The 25,126-nt window shown below is 41.5% G+C and overlaps 1 protein-coding gene across 1 annotated transcript in view; it reads left to right on the top strand.

Annotated features, from left to right (window-relative positions):
- Positions 1 to 25,126, top strand: part of CDC20B (cell division cycle 20B) — a 69,093-nt gene that overhangs the window by 15,169 nt on the left and 28,798 nt on the right. The window contains 4 exon segments of the mRNA XM_052658958.1: positions 14,222 to 14,446; positions 15,108 to 15,111; positions 17,466 to 17,596; positions 21,664 to 21,757. Coding sequence (XP_052514918.1) covers positions 14,222 to 14,446; positions 15,108 to 15,111; positions 17,466 to 17,596; positions 21,664 to 21,757 — 454 coding nt within the window.

Raw genomic sequence — 25,126 nt, forward strand, 5'->3', positions numbered from 1 at the left:
TATCAATGTATATACGATGTCAGTTGTAATTTTTGCTCGAAAAATGACATTTTTGGTAGCTCTTTCATATCTGCCCAACAAAGAAAATATTTCACCAGAAGATGGTGCCCTTGTATCTTAAAAGCTGTAAAGTGCTTCCAGCAGTTGGCTGAATGTGGCGGATTGGGTGTATAATACCTAGTAATTCAGAGTGGCAATTAAATTGGTCTATTAGTATGTCACCTAATCAGTAGGAATTTGATATTTATATGTATATAAAGTCATATGGCTTAAGCATACTGTAACTTCAAGGAATTTATAGTGGAAAAGGCAGTGAAATATCTGAAAAGGCTACATGCTCCGACCTCATCCAGCTAAGGCAGAGCCAGGTGAATATAGTAAAAATAAACAGATGAAAAACAATGACGTCTTTAAAAAACCCTCCTCTATCATAAAACTGTAGTTCAGTGAGTTTTCAAATTTTTGGTTATGGTGCATAGTGAGAAATGCACTTTATGGTATAACTCAGTACATACACAGACAGGTGTAACCGAGAAGTTTTATTAAATCAGGTTTCCCCTTTGAACTGCAACACATCCTGGTCTATTGTGTTTTTAAAACAGCCTGCTTTTGATTTCAAAATGATTTCAAGGTTCACCAATGGGCTGCAAACTCTAGATGGGGAAATACTTAACTCTATAATAACACAGGACTTTTAGCAATTAAATAAGATGGTGGTGGTGGTGGTGATTTAGTCGCTAAGTCATGCCTGACTCTTGTGACCCCATGGACTGTAGCCCACCAGGCTCCTCTGTCCATGGAATTTTTCAGGCAAGAATACTGGAGTGGGTTGCCATTTCCTTCTCCAGGGGATCTTCCTAACCCAGGGATCAAAGCCAGGTCTCGAGCATTGCTGGTGGTCTCCTCATTGCAGGCAGATTCTTAACCAACGGAGCTACCAGGGAAGATATTTCTATACAAAAGGCAAACACTGCTCCCCATAACCCCCTGCCCCCACCTTTCTACTTGGGTGTGTCATCTAGTTGTTTCATCTTTTGTCTTCATTTTTTTCTGTGGCTGCCACCTTCTATGGGAAGCCTAACTTTGTTGAAAATTTTAGGAGCAAATATGGAAAGGGAATAATTGAAGGCTGCATATCCTGAAAGCCGTGGTTCCTTTAGCCATTTAAAAAAAATGCCCTGTTTAGGACACATAGCAAGTTTTGAATGAAGTTGCTTTGTTCCACCAGGGCCTGACTGTTGATGTTGTGGTGAATTTGCAGAAAGTGCTAGGAAAGTGCATGGAATGATTTGAGAAGCTTGTGAGAGTCCCTTGCCATTGCTGTTAGGTCTCTGGAGATTTAGAGGAAATGCTAAAGTGGCTGCTAGCCCTGCTCCTGCGCTGTGTGTGTTTGGAGGCAGCTGAGCAACGCCCACTGCTGAGGCACCTAAACCTTCAGAGACCATAAACCACTTCACTCCCACTCTTGGGCCCTGATAAGAATGGATACAAAAGAAAACTAATCTCTTGTAAATAAAATTTCTAGTAAAAACAAAAAATGTACACAAAATGTATTCTATCACTTAACTGTGATATTATTATTTTGGTGTTCTCTAGCAGAGTCATTGAAAAAGATAAAGCCCCTGTGTTTATATTACATCTGAACACTGCTATCTATAGCTTAAATTCTCTGGTTTTCCTCCTCTAATTCTGGTCCTTGTTTGTAGCACTGCCATCACCTGGATGCTTGTTAGAAACACCGCATTTCAGTTTCATCCCAGCCTGTTTTGAATCAGGGTCTGCGTTTTTACAAGATCCCCGCATGACTCAAGAGCACATTTAAGTCTGAGAAACTTTAGACCTTAATCTTTTTCTGGTTTACAGAGCAACAAGCTTCTTTCATTTCCCTTTATCTTCCACACTAAATGTATTTCATGTCTCTGTGTCTACAGCAGCTACATTAACTCCTCAGACTATTTAAGCAAATAGTTTTAAAATTCAGTTCACAGACCCTGCTATAATTTGAATCATGTAAATCCATCCCATTATAACTGTGCTTTGAGACAGGGGACCGAGGGAGAACTCTGGAAAGGATGTTGACTGACCATCTCCCAGCCAGGGCCCCAAAGGGTGATGTAATTTTAATAAAATCGTTATGATATCTTCTAGTCCATTGTTTTCTGAGACTCTCCCATTGAGTGATCCGGAGCTGAAAGGGCTTGAGAAGGCCAATATTATGCTGTATGAACTTGCAAGAAATTGCTATAGAAGCCACCATGCTAGTTTTTACAACCAGAAATATAACAATTGTGCAGACCTGATGTTTTATGTTAGTTTGACCAGAAAATTTACTCTATATGGAAACGACTTTGAAAGCTTAGATAAGTCTCTTGTCATGGACAAAATCAGATCAGAGTAGGTTTGTTAATTTTATGATTCTTAAGGCTTGGGAGCATGATATATACATATATAGATATATATTTATGATATATAAGTATTCATACAGGCCCATTAACCAAACATTCAAGACAACAGTTTGGAGAATTTCCACCCTAGACAGTGGTGAACACAGATTCTGGATCTTAAAAATTTCTCCTTTTTTCATTTGGCAGAGTCTTTCTCTGTATATATTTGATTTCATCATCTCTTAGCTTTCTGGGGATCTGTCATCATTGCTTACATGTTCTATCCATACTGAGACCATCTTCAGATTATAGATAAATCCACATTTAAAATTTCTCTTCATAGAGGATCATATGTTAGAAAACCTACCAACACTCTTTCAGAAGATCTAGGAAAGCTTCCAAAAGGGGGAGAAGAGATTGATGAGGTTGAAGGTCAAGGTTAAAGGAAGCTATTTGGTGAAGAATGGGCTAAAGCAGTTGATTCAGTTAATTAATCAACTCAGGCAAAGTAGAAAATTCCATAAAGTGTAAATGATGCAGGCAGCTTTACACAAGTATGGAATCAAGTTTGGACACAAAACACATGAAACAACTAGGGAATGATTATAAGGAAGCAAATAACCAAGTGCTAAAGAAATGACTCACGTTTGTAAGAGCTGTATACTACACATGATTCTAATCACATTTGTAGAGAGCAATTTTTTATATTTAATACATAGGTATGTACATAGTTATGTTAAAGGGAATCATGTGTTGTATAAAGATCTTTATAGACCTTATGTAATAATTTTTTGAAATATGAAGAAGTTAATAGCTCCTCATTATCATAGAACTAGTAAGAGGGACAGCTAAAATTAGAATTTAGGAATTTCAACTTCATAAGCAAAATTATTTTAAAGACATTAAACTACCTTTTTTTTTGTAATAGACAAAATATGCTTCAGTTCAGTGCAGTCGCTCAGTCATGTCCGACTCTTTGCGACCCCATGAATCGCAGCACGCCAGGCCTCCCTGTCCATCACCAACTCCCGGAGTTCACTCAAACTCACGTCCATCGAGTCGGTGATGCCATCCAACCATCTCATCCTCTGTCATCCCCTTTTCCTCCTGCCCCCAATCCCTCCCAGCATCAGAGTCTTTTCCAATGGGTCAACTCTTCACATGAGGTGGCCAATGTACTGGAGTTTCAGCTTTAGCATTAGTCCTTCTAATGAACACCCAGGATCGATCTCCTTTAGGATGGACTGGTTGGATCTCCTTGCAGTCCAAGGGACTCTCAAGAGTCTTCTCCAACACCACAGTTCAAAAGCATCAATTCTTCAGCACTCAGCTTTCTTCACAGTCCAACTCTCACATCCATACATGACTACTGGAAAAACCATAGCCTTGACTAGATGGACCTTTGTTGACAAAGTAATGTCTCTGCTTTTGAATATGCTGTCTATGTTGGTCATAACTTTCCTTCTAAGGAGTAAGCATCTTTTAATTTCATGGCTGCAGTCACCATCTGCAGTGATTTTGGAGCCCAGAAAAATAAAGTCTGACACTGTTTCCACTGTTTCCCCATCTATTTCCCACAAAGTGATGGGACCAGATGCCATGATCTTCGTTTTCTGAATGTTGAGCTTTAAGTCAACTTTTTCACTCTCCTCTTTCACTTTCATCAAGAGGCTCTTTAGTTCCTCTTCACTTTCTGCCATAAGGGTGGTGTCATCTGCATATCTGAGGTTATTGATATTTCTCCCAGCACTCTTGATTCCAGCTTGTGCTTCATCCAGCCCAGCATTTCTCATGATGTACTATGCATATAAGTTAAATAAGCAGGGTGATAGTATACAGACTTGATGTATTCCTTTTCCTATTTGGAACCAGTCTGTTGTTCCATGTCCAGTTCTAACTGTTGTTTCCAGACCTGCATATAGGTTTCTTAAGAGGAAGGTCAGGTGGTCTGGTATTCCCATCTCTTTGAGAATTTTCGACAGTTTATTGTGATCCACACAGTCAAAGGCTTTGGCATAGTCAATAAAGCAGAAATCGATGTTTTTCTGGAACTCTCTTGCTTTTTCGATGATCCAGCAGATGTTGGCAATTTGATCTCTGGTTCCTCTGCCTATTCTAAAACCAGCTTGAACATCTGGAAGTTCACAGTTCACATACTGCTGAAGCCTGGCTTGGAGAATTTTGAGCATTACTTTACTAGCATGTGAGATGAGTGCAATTGTGCGGTAGTTTGAGCATTCTTTGGCATTGCCTTTTTTTGGGATGCAAAATATGCTTACTTAGGAGAAAACGTGAAAGGTCAGACTGCTGGTGAATGCGACAGTACTACCCTCTGGTGAAGGGGTTTTATTCATGAGGAGACATTTAGTTTTATAAGAAATCACTGTAAGGGTCTGAAGAGGGGAGGGCGTGGAGAAGAACGGCTGAAACCTTGGCCATGTGTACTGAAGTTCTCTGGAAGGGGTCAGAGTCTGTAGAGCAACAAGTCAAACAGAGAGACTAAGGAAGGCAACCTTGGTCAGGGAGTTAGAAAGGAAGGCATAGATGCTAAAGACACCCTGGAGGCCCTAGTGGCAGGTGTTGGCAAGACAGAATTAAGAATGTCTCATCTTGACAGTCTTTGCTTGGGTAGTGTTGCTCCGTAGGACAAGGAGGCATTGGACGTTAAAGAAGGAGAAGATAAACATTTTGGTCTTCACAATTAACCTGAAATAGTACTGAGGCCCTGAATTTGAAATGCCTTGTGGACTGCTGTGTTGGGCTTGTGGTGGTGAGGGTGGTGGTAGGGGCAGACATTCAGAGGCTAAGAAAGGGTGGTTGGGGGGATATGTTGGATAGCTATTGGGCCATCTTTGTTACTTTTGTCTCTGTCACTGGGTTCTAGAAAGATCCTGACATCACCAGCATGTCTTTCCTTGGGATGTCTGAGTTTTTCCCTCCCACTGAATATTTGTGTGTCAGATTATTTATCACTAGATATGTATTTGTTTCTATTTTCCTAGTTGTTTCATTTTGTTACTTCCTGACCTTATTTTTAACCTCGCTATCCTATTTATTTTTTGGCCCTGGTGCCCTGCATTCCTCCCGATTTAGTGTCAATATGATGTGAACTCTAAAGGTAAACAAGCCACACTGATGTGCCTGGACTATCAAGTCATTCATCCCTTTTCCCTTCTTTGTCTTATTTTTCTTATCTTCCTCTTCCTCTCTATTAATAAATACTTGAGTCATTTAAAACTATGCGACAGGCATTTCCTTAGCAGGAGATAGATCCTGAAACAAAAGTTTAAAAACATTGAAGATGAAATACCACAGTCTGCAGCAGGGTTTCTTAAGCTATAGTTATTTGTCTGCATACCATTTTTTAATGACTTAATTTTTTTTTTGTTCAAATCATCATTTATTTTACTTGAATTAATTTTCATAAGGGAAAACTTTCTATCAACTTTGAAAAAGTTAAAACATTAAAAAGTACACATTAAAATACATAACTCGTAAAAAATGTTCATCTGTGCCCTTAAAAACCACATGTCCTTCCTTCATGGAGGGGCTGCCTGAGAGCTATATATTCAAAATGTTACCAGTGATTGACTTGTCATTTGTGTTGGATACAGATCTGCTTCCTCCCATGCATCAGGGGTCGGTCCTAGTTTTGCAGGGTTGGTCCTAGTTTTGTCACAGGAGAGCAACACAAAAATACGTTTTTGCTTTTATTTCATAAATTGCTTCCCTTTAAAGAAGACAGTTCCAGGACTTTCCAATGCAGGGATGTGGGTTCGAATCCTGGTGGGGGAATCTAAGATCCCACCAGCTGTGTGGCACAACTGATAAAAAATGAAGAATACAGCTCCATTTGGGCCTCTTTTCCTCTGGACTAGATACCCCAGGTGCCTTCACCCCATTCATGTGTCACTCTGTTACTGTGTTTTCCCTGATCTCCTATTATTGTGGTCTCTTTCCTCCAAATAAAATCAAGTTTTGAATCCTGGCTTGTCCATCTCCTTTTAAAAGAATGGTTCTAAGACTGGCTGCAGTTCTCCAGATGAGTTCCGACTTGTGCAGAGATAATCAGATTTTGCTTGCTTTTTTCCTGGACACTGTTTTTTCCTTAATAAGAGCTAAAATTGTACTACTTAAGCAAAGTAATGGCGTTATACTGTTGTCTCATATTCTGGAGGTGGTTGTTTAATACTGCCTGTCATTTTTACTTCTTATCAGTTCTTTCCCACGTTAGGCCTGTGCAGTGAAAACAATCTAAATGGGAAGATTTTTCACATATTCTTATTGAATGGAATTTTGCTGACTTTGGTCTTTGTCCCAGGCTTTATATTTTTAATATTTTAACTTTCTTCTCAACTTGGGAAAAATAATTTTGATAAATTCCCATTCAAACCACTAATAACAAATTGAACAGTGTTAGGCCAGGGACAACCCCCCTGTAGTATATTGCAGGGGGATTCATTCAGGCTCACATGGATTCAATAAGACTTGTGCCTTCTGGACTGCTGTCTGCAAGCTACTTATTTCTAGTGACTTATTCCTCCTATTGGAAAACCATGAAAAACATTTGTCTATCTAAATTTGGGGGGCGTTTTCTCATTTGTCATCATAGATCACTAATCAGTGTCCATTCTGGAAGTGTTGCCAGTGTTCTGAGGACCGGTCCCAGTGATTGAACTTATTTAAATTGCTCAGATGAGTACTCACTGCTTAATTTATCTCACTCTTCAGTTTCTGCAGAAATGTTTATGATATGCTGTCCAATTTGAAAAGCATTCTTAATGGAAAAGAAAGAAAGAAGATAGCTTATTTCCCTGCCTCTAGATTGTTTCTTAAATCCCTTGTGCCATTTCAGGATTAACTGCCTCAGAGGAAAGAGATTCATTCATTTGTTCATGCACTCCTAGATGCCAATAAATATCCTGTAATCTGAGGCTAGTAAGAGAAAAGACAGTCTCTGGTCTTTAGGAACTGCTGATATAGTAGGACATAACAATAATCAGGAAAGTGAAATATGAGCTGTCTTAGTCTGTGTGGGCTGCTGTAACGAAACACCACAGACTGGGCAGCTTATAAACAATAGGATTTTATTTCTCAGTTTTGGAGGCTGGAAGTCTGAGGTCAGGGTCCCAGTGTGGCCAGCTGAAGGCTGTCTGCTGGGCTGCAGACTTCTTCTTGTGCCCTCCCATGCTGGAAGGGGCTGGACAGCTCTGTGGGGCCTCTTTTCTAAGGGCACGAATCCCATTCTTTACCATCTGAGCTTCCCTGGTGGTTCAGATGGTAGACTCTCTCTCCAGTATAGGAGACCTGGGTTCGATCCCTGGGTTGGGAAGATCCCCTGGAGAAGGGCATGGCAACCCACTCCTGTATTCCTGCCTGGAAAATCCCATAGACAGAAGACCCTGGTGGGTTACACCCCATGGATTTGCAGAGTTGGACATGACTGAGCGACTAACTTTAGGGGAGCGACACAAACACTGAGACTACAGCGTGAGCAGAGATGTTAAAAGCACAGGGCCTGAAGACTGAATGGCTTTGTGAGTTGGGACTGCAAGTTGCCCTGGGCGGTTAGGAGGCTGTGCACTGCATGCTGCAGGGGCTGTCACGCTGCCTACAATCGCGGTGGCCTGAATCCTGCATCTCCTACTTGTCGGCGCTGTGTCTTTGCTCAAGTTATCTTGTTCAAGCCTGTTAACCTTCACTTCCCAACTCTGGAGAATGGGGGAACCAATTGTACCTATCTCATGGCATTGTGATGAGGTTTTAAAGAAAAATCCTCTAATGCTTTTATCTCAGTGCTTGGCACATACTGAGCACTCAATGAATGCTGTTATTATTCATAATCGTCTCTATTGGAAGCACACACAGTGAGCCATGGAAGCATAAGGAGTGCTAAGTATTAGTTTCTAATGACTGATGTAATAAATTACCATAAATTCTGTGGCTTAAAACAGCACACATGTGTTCTCTGACAGTTATGGAAGCTAGAGGTCTAAAGTCAGTTTCGCTGGCAGAAACCAAGGAGTCAGCAGGGCCTTGCTTCTTCCAGAGGCACTAGGGGAGGAGCTGTTCCTTGCCTCTTCCAGTTTCTGGTGAGCCAGCATTTCTTGGTTGAGCAATGCTCCAGCCTCTGCCTCTGTGGTCGCATTGCCTTCTCCTCCTCTGTGTGTGGTCAAGTCTCCCTCTGCCTCCTTCTAGAGGGAGGGGTAACCCACATAATCCGAGATGATCTCCCCATCCCAAGGTCCTGACCTTGATAAACACATCTGCAAAACCTCTTTGTCATAGGAGGGAACATTCAGAGGTTCTAGGGATTAGGACCTGCATATCTTAGGGGGCCACTGTTGTATCAGGATTCTCTGGAGAAACAGAATCAACAGGATATATGACAGAGACATAGACATAGACATTAACATAGACACAGACACCAATAGAGATATAGACAGAAGTTCGTGAGGTTATGGAGTAAACCCCACAACCTTGCCATCTGCAAGCTGGAGAACCAGGAAAATTGTATGATTCGGTGCAAGTCCACAGGCCTGAGAACTAGGGAATTGCTGATATAAGTCAAGGAGTCTGAAGGTCTAAGAACCAGGAGCTCTGATATCTGAGGACAGGAAAAGATGGACATCTCAGTTCAAGAAGCAAGAGAATTTGCCCTTCCTTTGTCTTTTTGCTCCATTTGGGCCCCTGGCGGATTGGATGGTGCCCATCCATTTTGGTGAGGGATCTCTTAGTCTACCGAATCAACACTTTCGGGAAGGGGTTCCGGCTGATCCCAGCTACAAGGCTAGAATTTGCTCCGGGAGAGAACAGTTGAAAAGCATCCCAGAGGGGGGCACTGTATGGTGAGAGTAACAGTCAGAGAAACATGGCTCAGTCTCAGTGTCAGTGTGAAACTGCTTAATCATTTTTCTTAGCTGACCTATTCTTTTCATATTCATATGACGTATACTCAATTCATATTCAATTGGACATACTCAAATTCTTCTTTATTTTCCCTCTTCTAAACTCAGGATTATTTTGTTTTTATATATTTAAATTGGAGCTCCAAGAAAACCTTGTATCAAGAGCATCATGTTTGGCGCACGTTAATCTTCAAATATGGTGGCTGCTCTCTTTCTTGCCACCAAGAAGGGAGAGGGTGGCTTGGCTGGTGTTTGCAGAGGTTGCAGACCTAACCCACAGCCTGAACGGGGCCCGCAAGCTTGCTTTCCCATGGCATTTGAAAATTTTTGAATCATTTGAAGACTTTAAGAAATAGGGAAATTGATGAAATTTCTCAATTTCTGTTAAAGCAGGGACAACGTGCCCCTCTGACTTTCTTCTTCTTCTTCTTTGTTTTAAATATTTAATTATTCACTTTTGGCTATGCTGGGTCTTCACCGCTGCACAGGCTTTTCTCCAGTTACAGCGAGCAGGGGCTGCTCTGTAGTTGCCGTGTGCGGACTTCTCACTGTAGTGCCTTCTTCTTGTTTCAGAGCACGGACTCTACGGCGAGTGGGCTCCAGCAGTTGCGGCTCGCCCCAGGTTCTAGAGCACAGGCTCAGTAGTTGTGGTGCCTGGGTTTAGTTGCTTTGAGGTATGTGGGATCTTCCTGGAGCAGAGATCTGGACGTGTCTCCTGCATTGGCTGGAGGATTCTTGACCACTGAGCTGCGGGGGAAGCCCCTTGTCTTTCTCGGCTGAGACATGAGCCTTACAGTCGAGAGAGATTCCCACCACCCAGTCTCCTTGTGCCTGCGGCTAAACCTCTCCAGTCGTTGAGTTGATTCTGTGGTTTCCTTGGAGGACAGTACCCCAGAAGTAGGAAGAGGAAAATCTGAGTGGGCCACATTTCTCCCTGGGGGTCTGCTCCTGCCAGTTCCTTCCCTGTTGCCCCCTTGTCTAGACTTCTGAGCGGGAGACGCCTGATTTATGTTTCCCGGGCTCTCTCCTTCCTGCTTTTCAGCTTTCCTGTTCCTACTCAAAAACAATTACAAGGGTAGAACAATTGAAAGGCAAAAAAATCAACCCCAAGCGACACTGTTCATAGACACTGTTCATAGCAGCGGAGACCTCAGGCTCCTGACTTCTCTTTTTTCTAGGGAAGGTGTCCTTTTGATGCCTTGGGGAGAGAATTCTTCTTGCCTGATGAAGCGCCTGCCTGTCTGCGGTTGGGAAGGACAATCACTTTCACACATACTCACTAAAAAAAGCAAACAAAACTAATATTCCCTGCCTTAAATGTTCTCGCATATTTTCTTTCTTCCTATCTTTCTTTTATAAATAGGAAGTGGGACCATATTGGAATACTCTTGTATAGTGTCCTTTTTTTACTTGTTAGTAGAGTGTAAGCATTTTCATGTTTTATTGAATTTTATTCTACTTGAAAGATTTTTAAATTGAAGTGAAATCATAAAATATAAAAACATAAAAATAAACATTTTCAGATGAGAAATTCAGCGGCCTTTAGTACATTCACAGTGTTGTACAACTGCCACCTCTATCTTCTTCCAAAATAATTTCATCATCACAAAAGATGAGTCAAAAAAAGAAAAAAGAAGACTCCATAACCATTAGGCAGTTTCTTCCCATTTCCTCCTTCCCCCAACACATGGAAACTACTGATTAGTGTTCTGTTTCTGTGGAGTTTACCTATTTTGGGTATTTCACATACATGGAATCATACAATATGTTTCTGGCTTTTTTCACTTAGAGTATTTTCAAGGTTTATCCACATTGTAGCATTTTATGAGTACTTCATTTCTTTTTATATGAGTAATATTCATATATATATATATATGTTGTCATATAGGAATATGTATGTATTCCATTGCACACATACTTCTGCCCTCAATTTGTTTATCCATTTCAACCTTCTGGCAATTATGAATAATACAGCAGTCCAGGGAGGAAGCCAGTTCTGACCCCAGATGTTCTGATGCTTTTTTTCGCTTTTGCTATTATTCAGTTCAGTTCAGTTGCTAGTCGTGTCTGACTTTGCAACACGCCAGGCTTCCCTGTCCATTTATTATTATACTGCACAGAATGGTTTGCCTCAGAATCCTGCCCCTCTGCCTGCCTGTTAAACTAACATGTGCCTTTGTTCAGAACCCTGTCCACCTGTGGGTGGCAGGAAGGGAGAAATTAACACATCCCTTGCCTGAGGCTTGCCATTCTAGGAGATGTTTGCAAGATTAACGGCTTTTTTACTTTGCTTTCTCACCTCCCCCCATCTCTGATCTATAAAAGAACCTGGCTTCCAGAACACGATAAGATGGTTATTTTGAGGTGCTAGCCTGTCATCTTCTTGGTCTGCTGGCTCCCTGATTAAAGTCTCTTCCTTTCCTCAACATCTCGTCTCTCAGATTCATTGGCCTGCCGTTTGGCAGCGAGCAGAGTGAGCTTGGAGTTGGTAACACTACTATGAACATCCGTACATCGGTATTTGAGTACCTGTTTTCATTTCTTTTGGTTATATACCTAGGAGTGGAATGCTGGTCATATGGTGATTCTAGGTTTAGCTTTTTGAGGAACTGCCAGACTTTTTCCACAGCAGCTGTACTGTTTCACAATCCCATAAGGAATGTACAAAGATTCTAATTTCTCTACATACTCACCAACAGTTATAGATAGATACATTTATTGATTATAGTAGTGAGTGTGAAGTGGTGCTTCACTGTGGTTTTGATTTGCATTTCCCTAATGTGTGTCATCACTTCTAATGACTGCAGAGTATTCCTTTCTATGGATGCCACAGTTTACCTGATCAGTTCTCCCGTGGTGAGCACTGAGTCCCCTCATCTTTTTCCCTTATATACTGCAGTACACATCCTCGTGTTCTCAATTGAAAGTGTGGACTGTGGAGCCAGACAGAGAAGGTTAGGGTATAGCATCTCCATTTACTCACTGTGTGGTCTTAGGCAATTCACTTAACTTCTGAACCTCAGTTTCATCATTGGTAAGATGGGAATAAATAACAGACTTGCTTCACCAAGTCTTTCTGAAGATTATATGTGAATGTGCATAAAGCTCTTAACACATGGGTTTGTATGTGGTAAGCACTCAATAGATGCTGCAATCTTTGGTTTCTTCCTTGAATTCTTTGAGGTGACATTGCTAGGTCAGTAGAGGTTAGACACATTATAAAGGGCTTTTAACACACACTGCCAAATTGTCCTTTCCAAATACTAATTGACACCCCACCAGTACTGCATGCCAGTGCTTGTTTCTAGAACCTTCAACATTAGGAAATGTCATTTTTAAAAATTGCTAACAATGGCATTCCACTCCAGTACTCTTGCCTGGAAAATCCCATGGACAGATGAGCCTGGTGGGCTGCAGTCCATGCGGTCGCTAAGGGTCGGACACGACTGAGCGACTTCACTTTCACTTTTCACTTTCCACTTTCATGCATTGGAGAAGGAAATGGCAACCCACTCCAGTGTTCTTGCCTGGAGAATCCCAGGGACGGGAGAGCCTGGTGGGCTGCTGTCTATGGGGTCGCACAGAGTTGGACACGACTGAAGCGACTTAGCAGCAGCAGTAGCAGCATTATTGTTTTAAATTTGCATTTTTTGATTACAAATGAGCTTGAATATTTTGGGAACATTTATATCTCTTTTGTGAGCTGCCTTTTTATGTCTCATGCTCATTTTCCCATGGGATGGCAAACTTTTCTACATTTCTGTAAGAGCACTTTATAGAAGGATATTAACCTAATATGGGCTTCCTTTTTAGCTCAGCTGATAAAGAATACACCTGCAATGCAGGAGATCCCGGTTCGATACCTGAGTTGGGAAGATCCCCTGGAGAAGGCTATCCACTCCAGGGTTCTTGGGTTCCCTGGTGGCTCAGACAGTAAGAATCTGCCTGCAGTGCGAGAGACCTGGGTTCAATCCCTGAGTTGGGAAGATCCCCTGGAGGAGGGCATGGCAACCCACTCCAGTATTCTTTCCTGGAGAATCCCCATGGATAAAGGAGCCTGGTGTGCTACAGTCCATGGAGTCACAAAGAGTTGGACATGACTGAGCAACTAAGCACAGCATATTAACCCAACATGGGGCTTCCCAGGTGGCTTTAGTGGTAAAGAACCTGCCTGCCAGTGCAAGAGACTTGAGACACAGGTTCCATCCTGAGTCAGGAAAATCCCCTGGAGGGGGCATGGCAACCTATTTCAGTATTCTTGCCTGGAAAATCCCATGGACAGGGGAACCTGGGGGCCTATAGTCAATAGGGTTGCAAAGAGTTAGACATGACTGAAACAACTTAGCGGGCACAACTTAATATGTCTGTCATTTTGTTAAAAAATAATTCATTTTCATTTTAATTCCACATAGCTCCAGGGCATGGCTCACCACTAAAGGATCTATAACTACCAAACTCCTGTTGTTTCTCAGAAAGGATGGACAGACGTTGTGCAAGTTAGGCCTCATTTTTCCTATCTGTGAAATGGATTGGACTAGAAAATTGCTGTTTATTTTCAGATTTTATGATTTTATGTAAGCATCTTATATGCTCAGTATATAGTGTTATTCAACTTCATATTTTATATTTGTATGTAATAGTAATAAACATAAGCATAATCATTTCCTCAATTGCTTTGGTGTCTTGAGACCCTCAGCAGAGACTCTGAGTATGTGTGTCTTTGTTAAAATATGTAATCATATGTTTATTTTATATGCATATGTAAAATAACGTTTTCCCAGGTCACAAAAATTAAAAATTTCATGTATATGTATCAACGTATACATTTTGTATTGTACTAGATGAGTTGTTTATAATTCTCTTTAAGGAATCTTAATGATTGTATCATTGAGGGTACTGTAAATCATGGATCTTTTTGTTATTAAATAGGTATTTAATGTAGTTAACACTACATACTCTAACCTCACCAGCAACTTGGCAAAGAGAGTATCAGCTGAAGTTCCTGTTGCCAGTAGCCCGATTACCACAAGATGGCGGCAGAGCCAAGCTGGGGATGTGACAGCCCCTTCCTTTGGGGAAGAGCGTTCAACTACTGACCTCCCAGAAACTGTGCTGGAGATGACTCCTGAGAAAGAGACCTTAACTCCAGGGGAGGTATTAGAAATGCCACAAGCCAGTTTTGAAATCTTAAAAAAAGATATATTTCTGAGAGAATCTGTCTTACAGAAATACCTAGTGTTGTATTTAGTCAACTGCTTTCTGTTTTTCTCCTTTTGAATAAGAAATTTCCAAGGGGGCAGGGGAAGGGGAGGGCTGAAACCAAACCAAAAGAAATAATGTTGTATTTTAAATATGACATTAGACAAATGAGGCACCGTAGTCCTGCAGATTGGAAGGAGCCCAAATCTTTTTTAAATCAATGAAATTCTCATGTAATAGTAAGTACCAATACTGAAAATAGTTGGCTGAAGCAATAAGAGATACAGGGTAGGAGGAAGGTCATCCTAACGGCTGTCTTCTGAAAGATATTTTAAATTGAGGGGTGATTTTAATGCTGTTTCAGAGGAATTTCTGGCTAATCGTTTCAGAGGAATTTCTGACTAAAGTGGCTCCCTTTTCTTTCGTAGATCCTTAATTAATTAGTTATTTTCAAATAAGGCATTGCATGAGAAATTTAGAATTCTAAGAGATAATCAGACAAAATAATTTTATAATAAAGTCTATTTGATTTTCTATTTAAGTTTATATTGCATATTAGTCAGAAACATTGTTTTCTTGGTGTTTTGCTGGTGGGATTTCTTTCTTTTTGTTCCAGAAAGGTGAACACTGAGGGCCCTCCCATCCTAAAAGGGATGTTTGTAGAGAGGTTCATTTGCTGTCATGCTTTGTGGACAAAATCTGAGAGGTCCAGGATTCCTTAGGCTGGTGGACGTGAACTCTTTGTTGATAACTGGGATGAATGTCAGTACTACCATTCAACTGCAACATTTTCTTTCTCATTTGAGGTTCAGAGAGCCTACTTCTTCTCCTCTTTCAGTTCAGTTTCAGTTCAGTCGCTCAGTTGTGTCCGACTCTTTGCGACCCCATGAACCGCAGCACGCCAGGCCTCCCTGTCCATCACCAACTCCCGGAGTCCACCCAAACCCATGTCCACTGAGTTGGTGATGCCATCCAACCATCTCATCCTCTGTCATCCCCTTCTCCTCCTTCCCTCAATCTTTCCCAGCATCAGGGTCTTTTCAAATGAGTCAGCTCTTCGCATCAGGTGGCCAAAGTATTGGAGTTTCAGCTTCAACATCAGTCCTACCAATGAACACCCAGGACTGATCTTTAGGATGGACTGGTTGGATCTCCTTGCAGTCCAAGGGACTCTCAAGAGTCTTCTCCAACACCACAGTTCAAAAGCATCAATTCTTCGGCGGTCAGCTTTCTTTATAGTCCAACTCTCACATCCATACATGACCACTGGAAAAACCATAGCCTTGACTAGATGGACCTTTGTTGACAAAGTAATGTCTCTGCTTTTCAATATGCTGTCTAGGTTGGTCATAACTTTCCTTCCAAGGAGTAAGCATCTTTTAATTTCCTGGCTGCAGTCACCATCTGCAGTGATTTTGGAGCCCAGAAAAATAAAGTCAGCCACTGTTCCCACTGTTTTCCCATCTATTTGCCATAAAGCGATGGGACCGGATGCCATGATCTTCGTTTTCTGAATGTTGAGCTTTAAGCCAACTTGTTCACTCTCCTCTTTCACTTTCATGAAGAGGCTCTTTAGTTCTTCTTCACTTTCTGCCTTAAGTGTGGTGTCAGCTGCATATCTGAGGTTCTTGATATTTCTCCCAGCAATCTCGATTCCAACTTGTGCTTCCTCCAACCCAGTGTTTCTCATGATGTACTCTGCATATAAGTTAAACAAGCAGGGTGACAATATACAGCCTTGATGTACTCCTTTTCCTATTTGGAACCAGTCTGTTGTTCCATGTGCAGTTCTAACTGTTGCTTCTCCTCTTTACTTGTCTACAAATATCACAAAACAGGCATGCATAATTTTGCAGGACAAAGAGTAAGATCTAAAACTTTGCAGAACGTTTCTGCAAAGTTAAAATTAGATTTTGGATTCTTCCTTCCTCTTAGATTTTGGATAGCCCAGAACTTGAGGGGTTGGGCTCTAGGAACATCAGTGACAGCTTATCCAGCACATGTTTGTCCAAATAAGAAGAGATTGTCACATGGCAAAAGGCCAAAATACTTAATCCATTTGTCCCTTGGTTCCTCTGATGAACAAGTGATATAGCAGATATTTAACTTAAGAAGATGACTTGTGAAGGTTTTCATTGCAGTTAAAAGTCTGGTAAAGGGCTTTCTCAGTCTTGAGAAGAGAATAGACATGGATAATAACAAGGTAAACAACATTGGCTCTTCCATGACAGTACCTTTGGAAGTATTTTACTGAAGTCATCTCAAACTAGTTTTATATCTTTGTGCACCAGGAACAGGGAGAGGTGAAGTGTTTTGCTATAATCATGTAGTGAACATCAGTGACTGAAAGGCAGGCATCCCATAGTGACTTCCTGGCAGGATGTTCACCACCTGCGCAAACCAGCTACTCTTCTCACCATCATTTTAAACTTTGAACTGTTTGTATCCATTCTTCAAATGCGCAAATGTGTTCTTTCCATGCAGAGTTAAAATGTTTCTGTTGCTGCTGCTGCTGCAGTTGGAGTCAGGTCTTTAATCTTGACATTTCCTCCCGGTTCTGAGGCCACTGAGGGAATTTCTCACCCAGTGTTCACTCATGAACCCAGTACCCTTGGCTCTGTGTCACCCCTCCACCCCACCCCGACCAGGGCTTTGGAGAGATGAGGGCCTACATGTTCATGTTCTGTACATGTCAAGGACTGACCTCCCACCAAAGGTTTAAGAGATTATGGTGGTGGTTTAGTCTCTAAGTTGTGTCCAACTCTTGCGACCCCATGGACTGTATGTAGCCTGCCAGGGTCCTCTATCCATGGGATTCTCCAGGCAAGAATACTGGAGTAGGTTGCCATTTCCTTCTTCAAGGCATTTTCCCAACCCAGGAATCAAACCCAGGTCTCCTGCATTGCAGGCAGATTCTTTACCAACTGAGCTATTATTTTAAAAACCAAATTCAAAGCTAAATGTTTTCTGGCAGGATCCTGCAAGGAACCACTGAAGACCCCCAACAAAGAAAGTTCTGGAACAAATAACTCTGCTTTCCAGTTTGGCAAGGCACCTCATGCAGTGGACAGAGGCCGGAAGGATAAAGTTCCTTCAAAAGACCTGGTGGGTGAAGAGAGAAAACCAAAGATTTCTCATCTTGAGAAGCTCAAACAGTTGAGTCCCAAACATGAGATAAGAGCTGGCTTAGCTGCTCTTACAAATCAATAAGGAAAGGATGGGTTCCTGATAGGAAAAATGAGTGTATGAAAGACACTTCCAAAAAGAAACAGGGTTGTTAAGTAACACAAAAAAAAGTTTAATTAACATCAATCAAAAAAGTGAAAATGAGACTAACCATCCAAATGGTAAAGATTAAAAACAGAGGGACTTCCCCAGTGGTCCCGTGCAGGGGGTGTGGGTTTGTCCCTGGTCTGGGAACTAAGATTTTGCATGCCAAGCAGTGTGGTAAAAAAAATAAAATAAAATAAAACTATGCATACTATGTATGTTTCCTCTCAGTGCAAAGTTCTGTTGTGCAGTCTTTTCCCAATTCTTTGGAAAGTGTGTGGTAATATGGTCTGCCCTTTGTCAGATTGGTTTGACTCCTCCTCTATAAGATGGTTTTTTCAAAATTTCCCGTAAGTCTTTGTGGTTTTTTAAAAAAATTTTCCTATGAAGTTAACTTAATTATTTTAAAGATCTTATTGATTATGATTCTAATATCATAGTCCACCCTAAATCCTTTGGGCACATTAAATATCAATAGCATGATTTTAGGTTTATCGAATCCAGTGAAGAGCCTCTGAAGGAATCAATGTTTCATTTAGAAAACTGAACTAGGAATGTCATAAATTCTCAATTTAGGCAAAGTTGGTCATTTGGTGTGTGCTTCCTGTGTTTGGTATATGTGTTTTGCGGGAGGAACAATAAAATATTGTGAATGTGAAGTTTAATTATTTGAACTTATATGCAGTTGAAAACAATTGTATTAGAGCAAGTCTTCTCCTAGGTGCTTTGCTGCTGGGTGGGGCTTCCCTGGTGGCTCAGATGGTAGAGTCTGCTTGCAGTGTGGGAGACCCGGCTTTGATCCGTGGGTCGAGAAGATCCCCTGGAGGAGGAAATGGCAAATCACTCCAATATTCTTGCCTGGAAAATCCCAGGGATGGAGGAACCTGGCAGGCTACAGTCCATGGGGTCGCAAAGAGTCGGACATGACTGAGTGACTTCACTCGTTACTTGCTTGTTGCTGGGTAAGGGTAAGATGGCCAGGGAGTTACGTTGAGGGAACTATGTGTGCTGTTGAACTCACGCCCAGGCCAGGCTATTAGCACCACTGTCCTTTCCACCCTCTTCTGGTGGCTGGAGTTTTTACTGCCCTGACTTCCAGGACTTCCAATTCCCTTCCCCTTGTGCTGTCTGGTAACTGGTAGCAGCAAAGTTGGTGGCTCTGTTGGTGGGGTCGCGATGGTGCGGGCAAGTTACCATCATTACAGCAATTGTTATCCAGCCTGAACATCATCCCGGTTTCACTGGAGAACCCGGGCAGGGGATAATGGAAGCTGTTTCACTACTTTATGTAGAGCATTTATTGTCATGACTAGTTGGGAGTCCAATAGCAGCAAAAACGGTACAGATGTAAAGCGAGGTCTTTCACCTTGGCAGTGAACAGGTGTCCTCCTGTGGTCCTCAGAGATCATCCAGCGGGTATTTCCATAGTGAGAGCTGACTAGCTATGGAGATGTTCAGAATTCTCATACCCAGCCAGCTGTATGCCACGTTGCTCATTAAAGTAATAGGAGATCTCACCCAGCGAAGAGTATCCCTGGGTGCATGGAGCGCAAGCACACTATCTGGGAAATGCCTAGGTCAGCTTTGTTGTCTCTACGGGATCCTGAAGAATGAATCCATGAAGAGTGGCACTGAGCTACTGGCCAGCAGGGCATTTAGAAATGGTATTTTATACCAGTGCTTCTCAAACAGGGGTGATTTTGTTCCCCACAGAGCATCTGACATGTCTGCAGACAGTTTTGAGGATCAGAAGCCAGGGGGAAGGTATCTGGTAGACCACAACAATGCATTATTTGCCCATATTTCTGCGGTTGTGGAACTCTACCGTATATTTAATTTTTCTACTTTGAATACCTAAACATCCATGATTCATTGACTGGCAGTGCCTATTATATGACATAATATCTGGGAAGAAAGCCAAAATATCAAAGTGATGCTTGGCGGAGAGACTTCTGTCTGAATTATAGTGATCCAGTGATTAAATGTATCATTGAGAAGGAGAAAAAAAGAGTCTTCTCTGTTTTGACTCTTCACTATTATATTTCTAGAATAAGTACTTTTGTTTCCCCCTTTTACTAATTTGCCTCTTTGTTTTTGATCAGAGTTAGATGTAAGAATGGGGCTTCCCAGGTGACTCTAATGGTAAAGAACTCGCCAGCCAATGCAGGTAGATGTGAGGATACAGGTTTAATCCCTGGGTTGGAAAGATCTCTGGGAGGAGGGCACGGCAACCTACTCCAGAATTCTTGCCTGGAGAATCTCCATGGACAGAGAAGCCTGTCAGGCTGCAGTCTATAGGGTTGCATAGAGTTGGACAGGACTGAAGCAACTTAGCACACACGCACAGATATAAGAATGTCAGGAGGGCTCATTGTATACTTGCCCAGAGAAATAGCAACTTGATTTTTGTGCTCATGTAAATTTAGACAATTGACTTAACCTCTCTGTGAGTTGATGTTTCCATTTCTCATGGGAAAAGGAGTTAGTGGAAAAGGACCTTTAAGATAACTAGTTTATCATTATCAGAGAAATGCAAATCAAGACCACAATGAGGCACCATTTCACACCAGTCAGAATGGCTGTGATCCAAAAGTCTACAAGCAATAAATGCTGGCGAGGGTGTGGAGAAAAGGGAACCCTCTTACACTGTTGGTGGGAATGCAAACTAGTACAGCCACTATGGAGAACAGTGTGGAGATTCCTTAAAAAATTGCAAATAGAATTGCCTTATGACCCAGCAATCCCACTGCTGGGCATACACACCGAGGAAACCAGAATTGAAAGAGACACGTGTACCCCAATGTTCATCGCAGCACTGTTTATAATAGCCAGGACATCAGCAGATGAATGGATAAGAAAGCTGTGGTACATATACACAATGGAGTGTTACTCAGGCATTAAAAAGAATACATTTGAATCAGTTCTAATGAGGTGGATGAAACTGGAGCCGATTATACAGAGTGAAGTAAGCCAGAAAGAAAAACACCAATACAGTATACTAACACATATGTATGGAATTTAGAAAGATGGTAATGATAACCCTGTATGCGAGACAGCAAAAGAGACACAGATGTATAGAACGGACTTTTGGACTCTGAGGGAAAGGGAGAGGGTGGGATGATTTGGGAGAATGGCATTGAAACATGTATAATATCATGTAAGAAATGAATCGCCAGTCTATGTTCAATACAGGATACAGGATGCTTGGGGCTGTTGCATGGGGATGACCCAGAGAGATGATATGGGGAGGGAGGTGGGAGGGGGGTTCAAGATTGGGAACTCATGTACACCCATGGCAGATTCATGTCAATATGTGGCAAAACCAATACAGTATTGCAAAGTAAAATAAAGTAAAAATAAAAATTAAAAAAAAAAGATAACTAGTTTAATTCCTTCCCCTCCAAAGAAACTAACACAACATTATAAAGCTATTTTGTTGTTGTTTAGTCTCTCAGTTGTGTCCGACTCTTTGCGATGCTATGGACTGTAGCCCACCAGGCTCCTCTGTCCATGAATTTCCCCAAGCAAGAATACTGGAGTGGGTTGCCATTTCCTTCCCCAAGGGATCTTTCTTACCCAGGGATCAAATGTGTGTCTCTTGCATCTCCTGAACTGGCAGGCAAATTCTTTACCACTGTGCCACCAGGGAAGCCCATAAAGCAATTACAAGTAAATAAAAATTAATTAAAAAAGAAATAATATATTAGCAAAATGTTCAGTACTGTGTTCATTACATGGTGGTTATTTAATAAATAATGGCAACTATTGCAGTGTTGGTTTTGACAATGTGTAGTCTTTAAACTTTCCAGTGAATTATCAGGTTTACTTCTACACCATGTAATACACCTGAGATGTACACAAATGTTTTCTCACAAATGTATTCTCTTTGTGTTTGTTTTCAGAAATGCTTAAACCAGCTATTTTCAACCCAGAACGTGGCTCAGCAGGTTAATGGGAGCATGCAGTTCTGTGAGGGATCCCAATGCACTTGGAAAGGTGTGGGCCAAAGATTTCCCATCTGTCCTGCTTTCCCACCCTCCTCTCTCCCTGCATCCTTCATTTCTTCCTTATCTTAAAATATATTATTTTTACATTAGAACAAAAATCAGCATAATTATAAAGTTTGGATAATTCTCATAATCCTCTGTCTTAACTATCCTGACCCCTATCCCCCACTTCCTAGAGGCAACCACCTTAGCTCTGCCAGCTATGCCCTCTGGTATTTACATCTAGTTTCTAAGTAATATTTGTAAACTATAAATTTATTTTTTTATAATTTTAGACTAAATTACAACTTTCTAGCATAGTCAGAACTTAGTTCTCCTGTTTCATTCGCTTCTCTATTTGTATTATACTTTAACAAAGTAAAATTAGTATTTAATATTTATATCATATTACTATACAATTATTATTTGTTGACAAGCCAAATAGTGTACTCTAACTGTACCTCTTTTCTAGTTTAACTCTTTGTTTTTCCTGGAATTAAAAAGTTGCTTTCTCTTTTCATTTATTAGATACCTATGAAATTATGACTGTGTTCCCTAAATGCTCCCATGCTTTGTTCCACAGCCATCAGTAACCTTTTCCATGTACCTGCCCACATGGGTCCTTGTTTTCCTTGGTGGCCTCCTACCCAGAACCTGCTGAATAGGCCACTCTCTTGGTGAGTGCCATGGCTGTGACTCTGGGACTTCTCCTCTCCGATGCTGGATCCACTGTGCCCTGGCAGCCGTGTTGTGCCCTTTCTGGGTCTGCTGGTCTGAACGTGTGCTTATTCCACTGTCACTCTTGAGTCATAGTTTGGCTGGCTACAGATGCCAGTCTTACTCAGAACTTTGTGGAAAAGGTATTGCTTTATTGTTTCCCAGCACCCATTGTTGTTGCTGAGCCAGTCATATATTATTGTGACTTCCTATCCTTTCTATGGCACCTGCTTTTTCCCTCTGAATACATATAGAAAAAAATTTATTGTTACTGTTTTAAAATTTCATGATGATAAAGGTTCGTGTATATTAAAAAAAAGCCTCACGGTAAACGACAAACTCTAGTGGGTCTTTCAGTCTTGGACACCTGTATCTGTTAATTCTTGGAACGTTTCTTGAATTATTCTTTAGTAATTTCTTCATCTTTGTTTCTTTCTTTCTGAAATGTTGGCCGTAATTGTTACTCCTTGTGGATTAATTCTCTTATTTTTTTCTATTCTATTTTTCATCTAATTTTCTTTCCTTCTACTTCTAGGTGTTACCTCATTCTGTGTACTAGCCTTGCCATTTAAATTTCTTTTGGCTCTCCTAGTTTTAATTTTAAAGTTCCTTGGACACCGTCAGGCTTCTCTCTCTCCCCTCATCTCCCTCCCCTTGCCTTCTCCCTCTCTCCTGCCCTCATTTATTTCCTCTCCATCCTCCCTGCCCCCTTCTTTCCTTCCTTCCTTCTCTCCAGCATCCTGTTCATGCTTCATGTGTATACTATTTTCTCTTATTTCTCTGAAAAATTTCATATAAAGCATTAAGAGGTTTGCTGTTCTTCCTGAATCGTCTTTCTTTGCTTAGCTCTTCCCCCAGTAGTTTTGGTTTCACTCTTTCAGAGTTAAAGCTTTCTGAAATGTGTGGTGTTCTGGAAATAGAACTAAAGAATTGTGGGCTACTAAAATCATGGCATCCAGTCCCATCACTTCATGAGAAATAGATGGGGAAACAGTGGAAACAGTGTCAGCTTTTATTTTTTTGGGCTCCAGAATCACTACAGATGGTGACTGCAGCCATGAAATTAAAAGACGCTTACTCCTTGGAAGAAAAGTTATGACCAACCTAGATAGTATATTCAAAAGCACAGACATTACTTTGCCGACTAAGGTCTGTCTAGTCAAGGCTATGGTTTTTCCTGTGGTCATGTATGGATGTGAGAGTTGGACTGTGAAGAAGGCTGAGTGCTGAAGAATTGATGCGTTTGAACTGTGGTGTTGGAGAAGACTCTTGAGGGTCCCTTGGACTGCAAGGAGATCCAACCAGTCCATTCTGAAGGAGATCAACCCTAGGATTTCTTTGGAAGGACTGATGCTAAAGCTGAAACTCCAGTACTTTGGCCACGTCATGCGAAGAGTTGACTCATTGGAAAAGACTCTGATGCTGGGAGGGATTGGGGGCAGGAGGAGAAGGGGACGACCGAGGATGAGATGGCTGGATGGCATCACGGACTCGACGGACGTGAGTCTGAGTGAACTCCGGGAGTTCGTGATGGACAGGGAGGCCTGGCGTGCTGAGATTCATGGGGTCGCAAAGAGTCGGACACGACTGAGCGACTGAACTGAACTGACTGAAAACCAGTATAACAGTTTTCACACAATCTATCTTTGCTCATGCTTTTGAGTTAAGAGGTTGTCATTTTTTGTTTATTCAGAGAATAAACACTTGGTTTCTTTTGACATGTGCACATGTGTGTATGGGTGTGTGTGTGTGTGTGTGTGTGTGTGTGTGTGAACTTGACATCTTTCAACCAACTCATCTCTTTCTAAACTTTTGCTGTGTCTCTGAACCCTGACCCCTTATGGGGTTTCTGCAAGACAAGTCAGCTTGCTTTTCTTTACCATGTCCCCTCTATAGGCATTTGAGTTTCGTTTTTCATGTTCCTCCTGGCCAGTTATCACACCTTTACCCATTTTGCAGAAAATTATTGCAGTCTCTTTTTACTGCTCTATTCACTCCCATACCCTTTGTTCTGATATCTCCACACCTGAAAAAGCCATTAGCTGTCATTCTGGTGAGGTTGAAAATAGAAGGCAGAGGAAGGACACTTATGTGACCCTTCCCCTGACTTGACTGCAGATCTGTTGCTCTGCTTTAGAGAGATCATTGGTGGTGACACTGAAGAAGATTTGAAAGGGAGAGCTGTTGGAAGCAGAGACTAATTAAAAGGAACATTTTATGTAGGGCTCTATTCTTAAGTCTCTCAAGATTTAAAATGTGAAATGCATTCCAGATAGGCCAGATAACTAATCTTAGGAAAATGGATCACTGGGATAAATTTTATCCAGATATTATGCATATAAAGTATTTCTTTATGCCTTGTCTATATTTGATAAGACTCTGAAACCTCACAGTGGATACCTTCTGTGACTTGTGAGTATACCTATTGGACCCAAAGCTGGTACAAATCTTTGGGTGGTGATGTCATGGGTGCGTCAGGGCAGGTCTGCAGCCATGCAGTGGAGAGATGTTGCTCCTGTGGTAGTTCCTAGAAGGCCTTCCTTCCATTCTGCATTTAATGCTCCCAATGTCATTTACCCTGCATTCCATCATGTGTTCTCCTTCTTACTTCCCCTTTCCATCTTGGAAGTCTTTTTGTCATTCATGAAATTGTTATCATGGT

Source organism: Budorcas taxicolor, chromosome 20 (assembly GCF_023091745.1).
Source record: "Budorcas taxicolor isolate Tak-1 chromosome 20, Takin1.1, whole genome shotgun sequence".
Taxonomy (NCBI): domain Eukaryota; kingdom Metazoa; phylum Chordata; class Mammalia; order Artiodactyla; family Bovidae; genus Budorcas; species Budorcas taxicolor.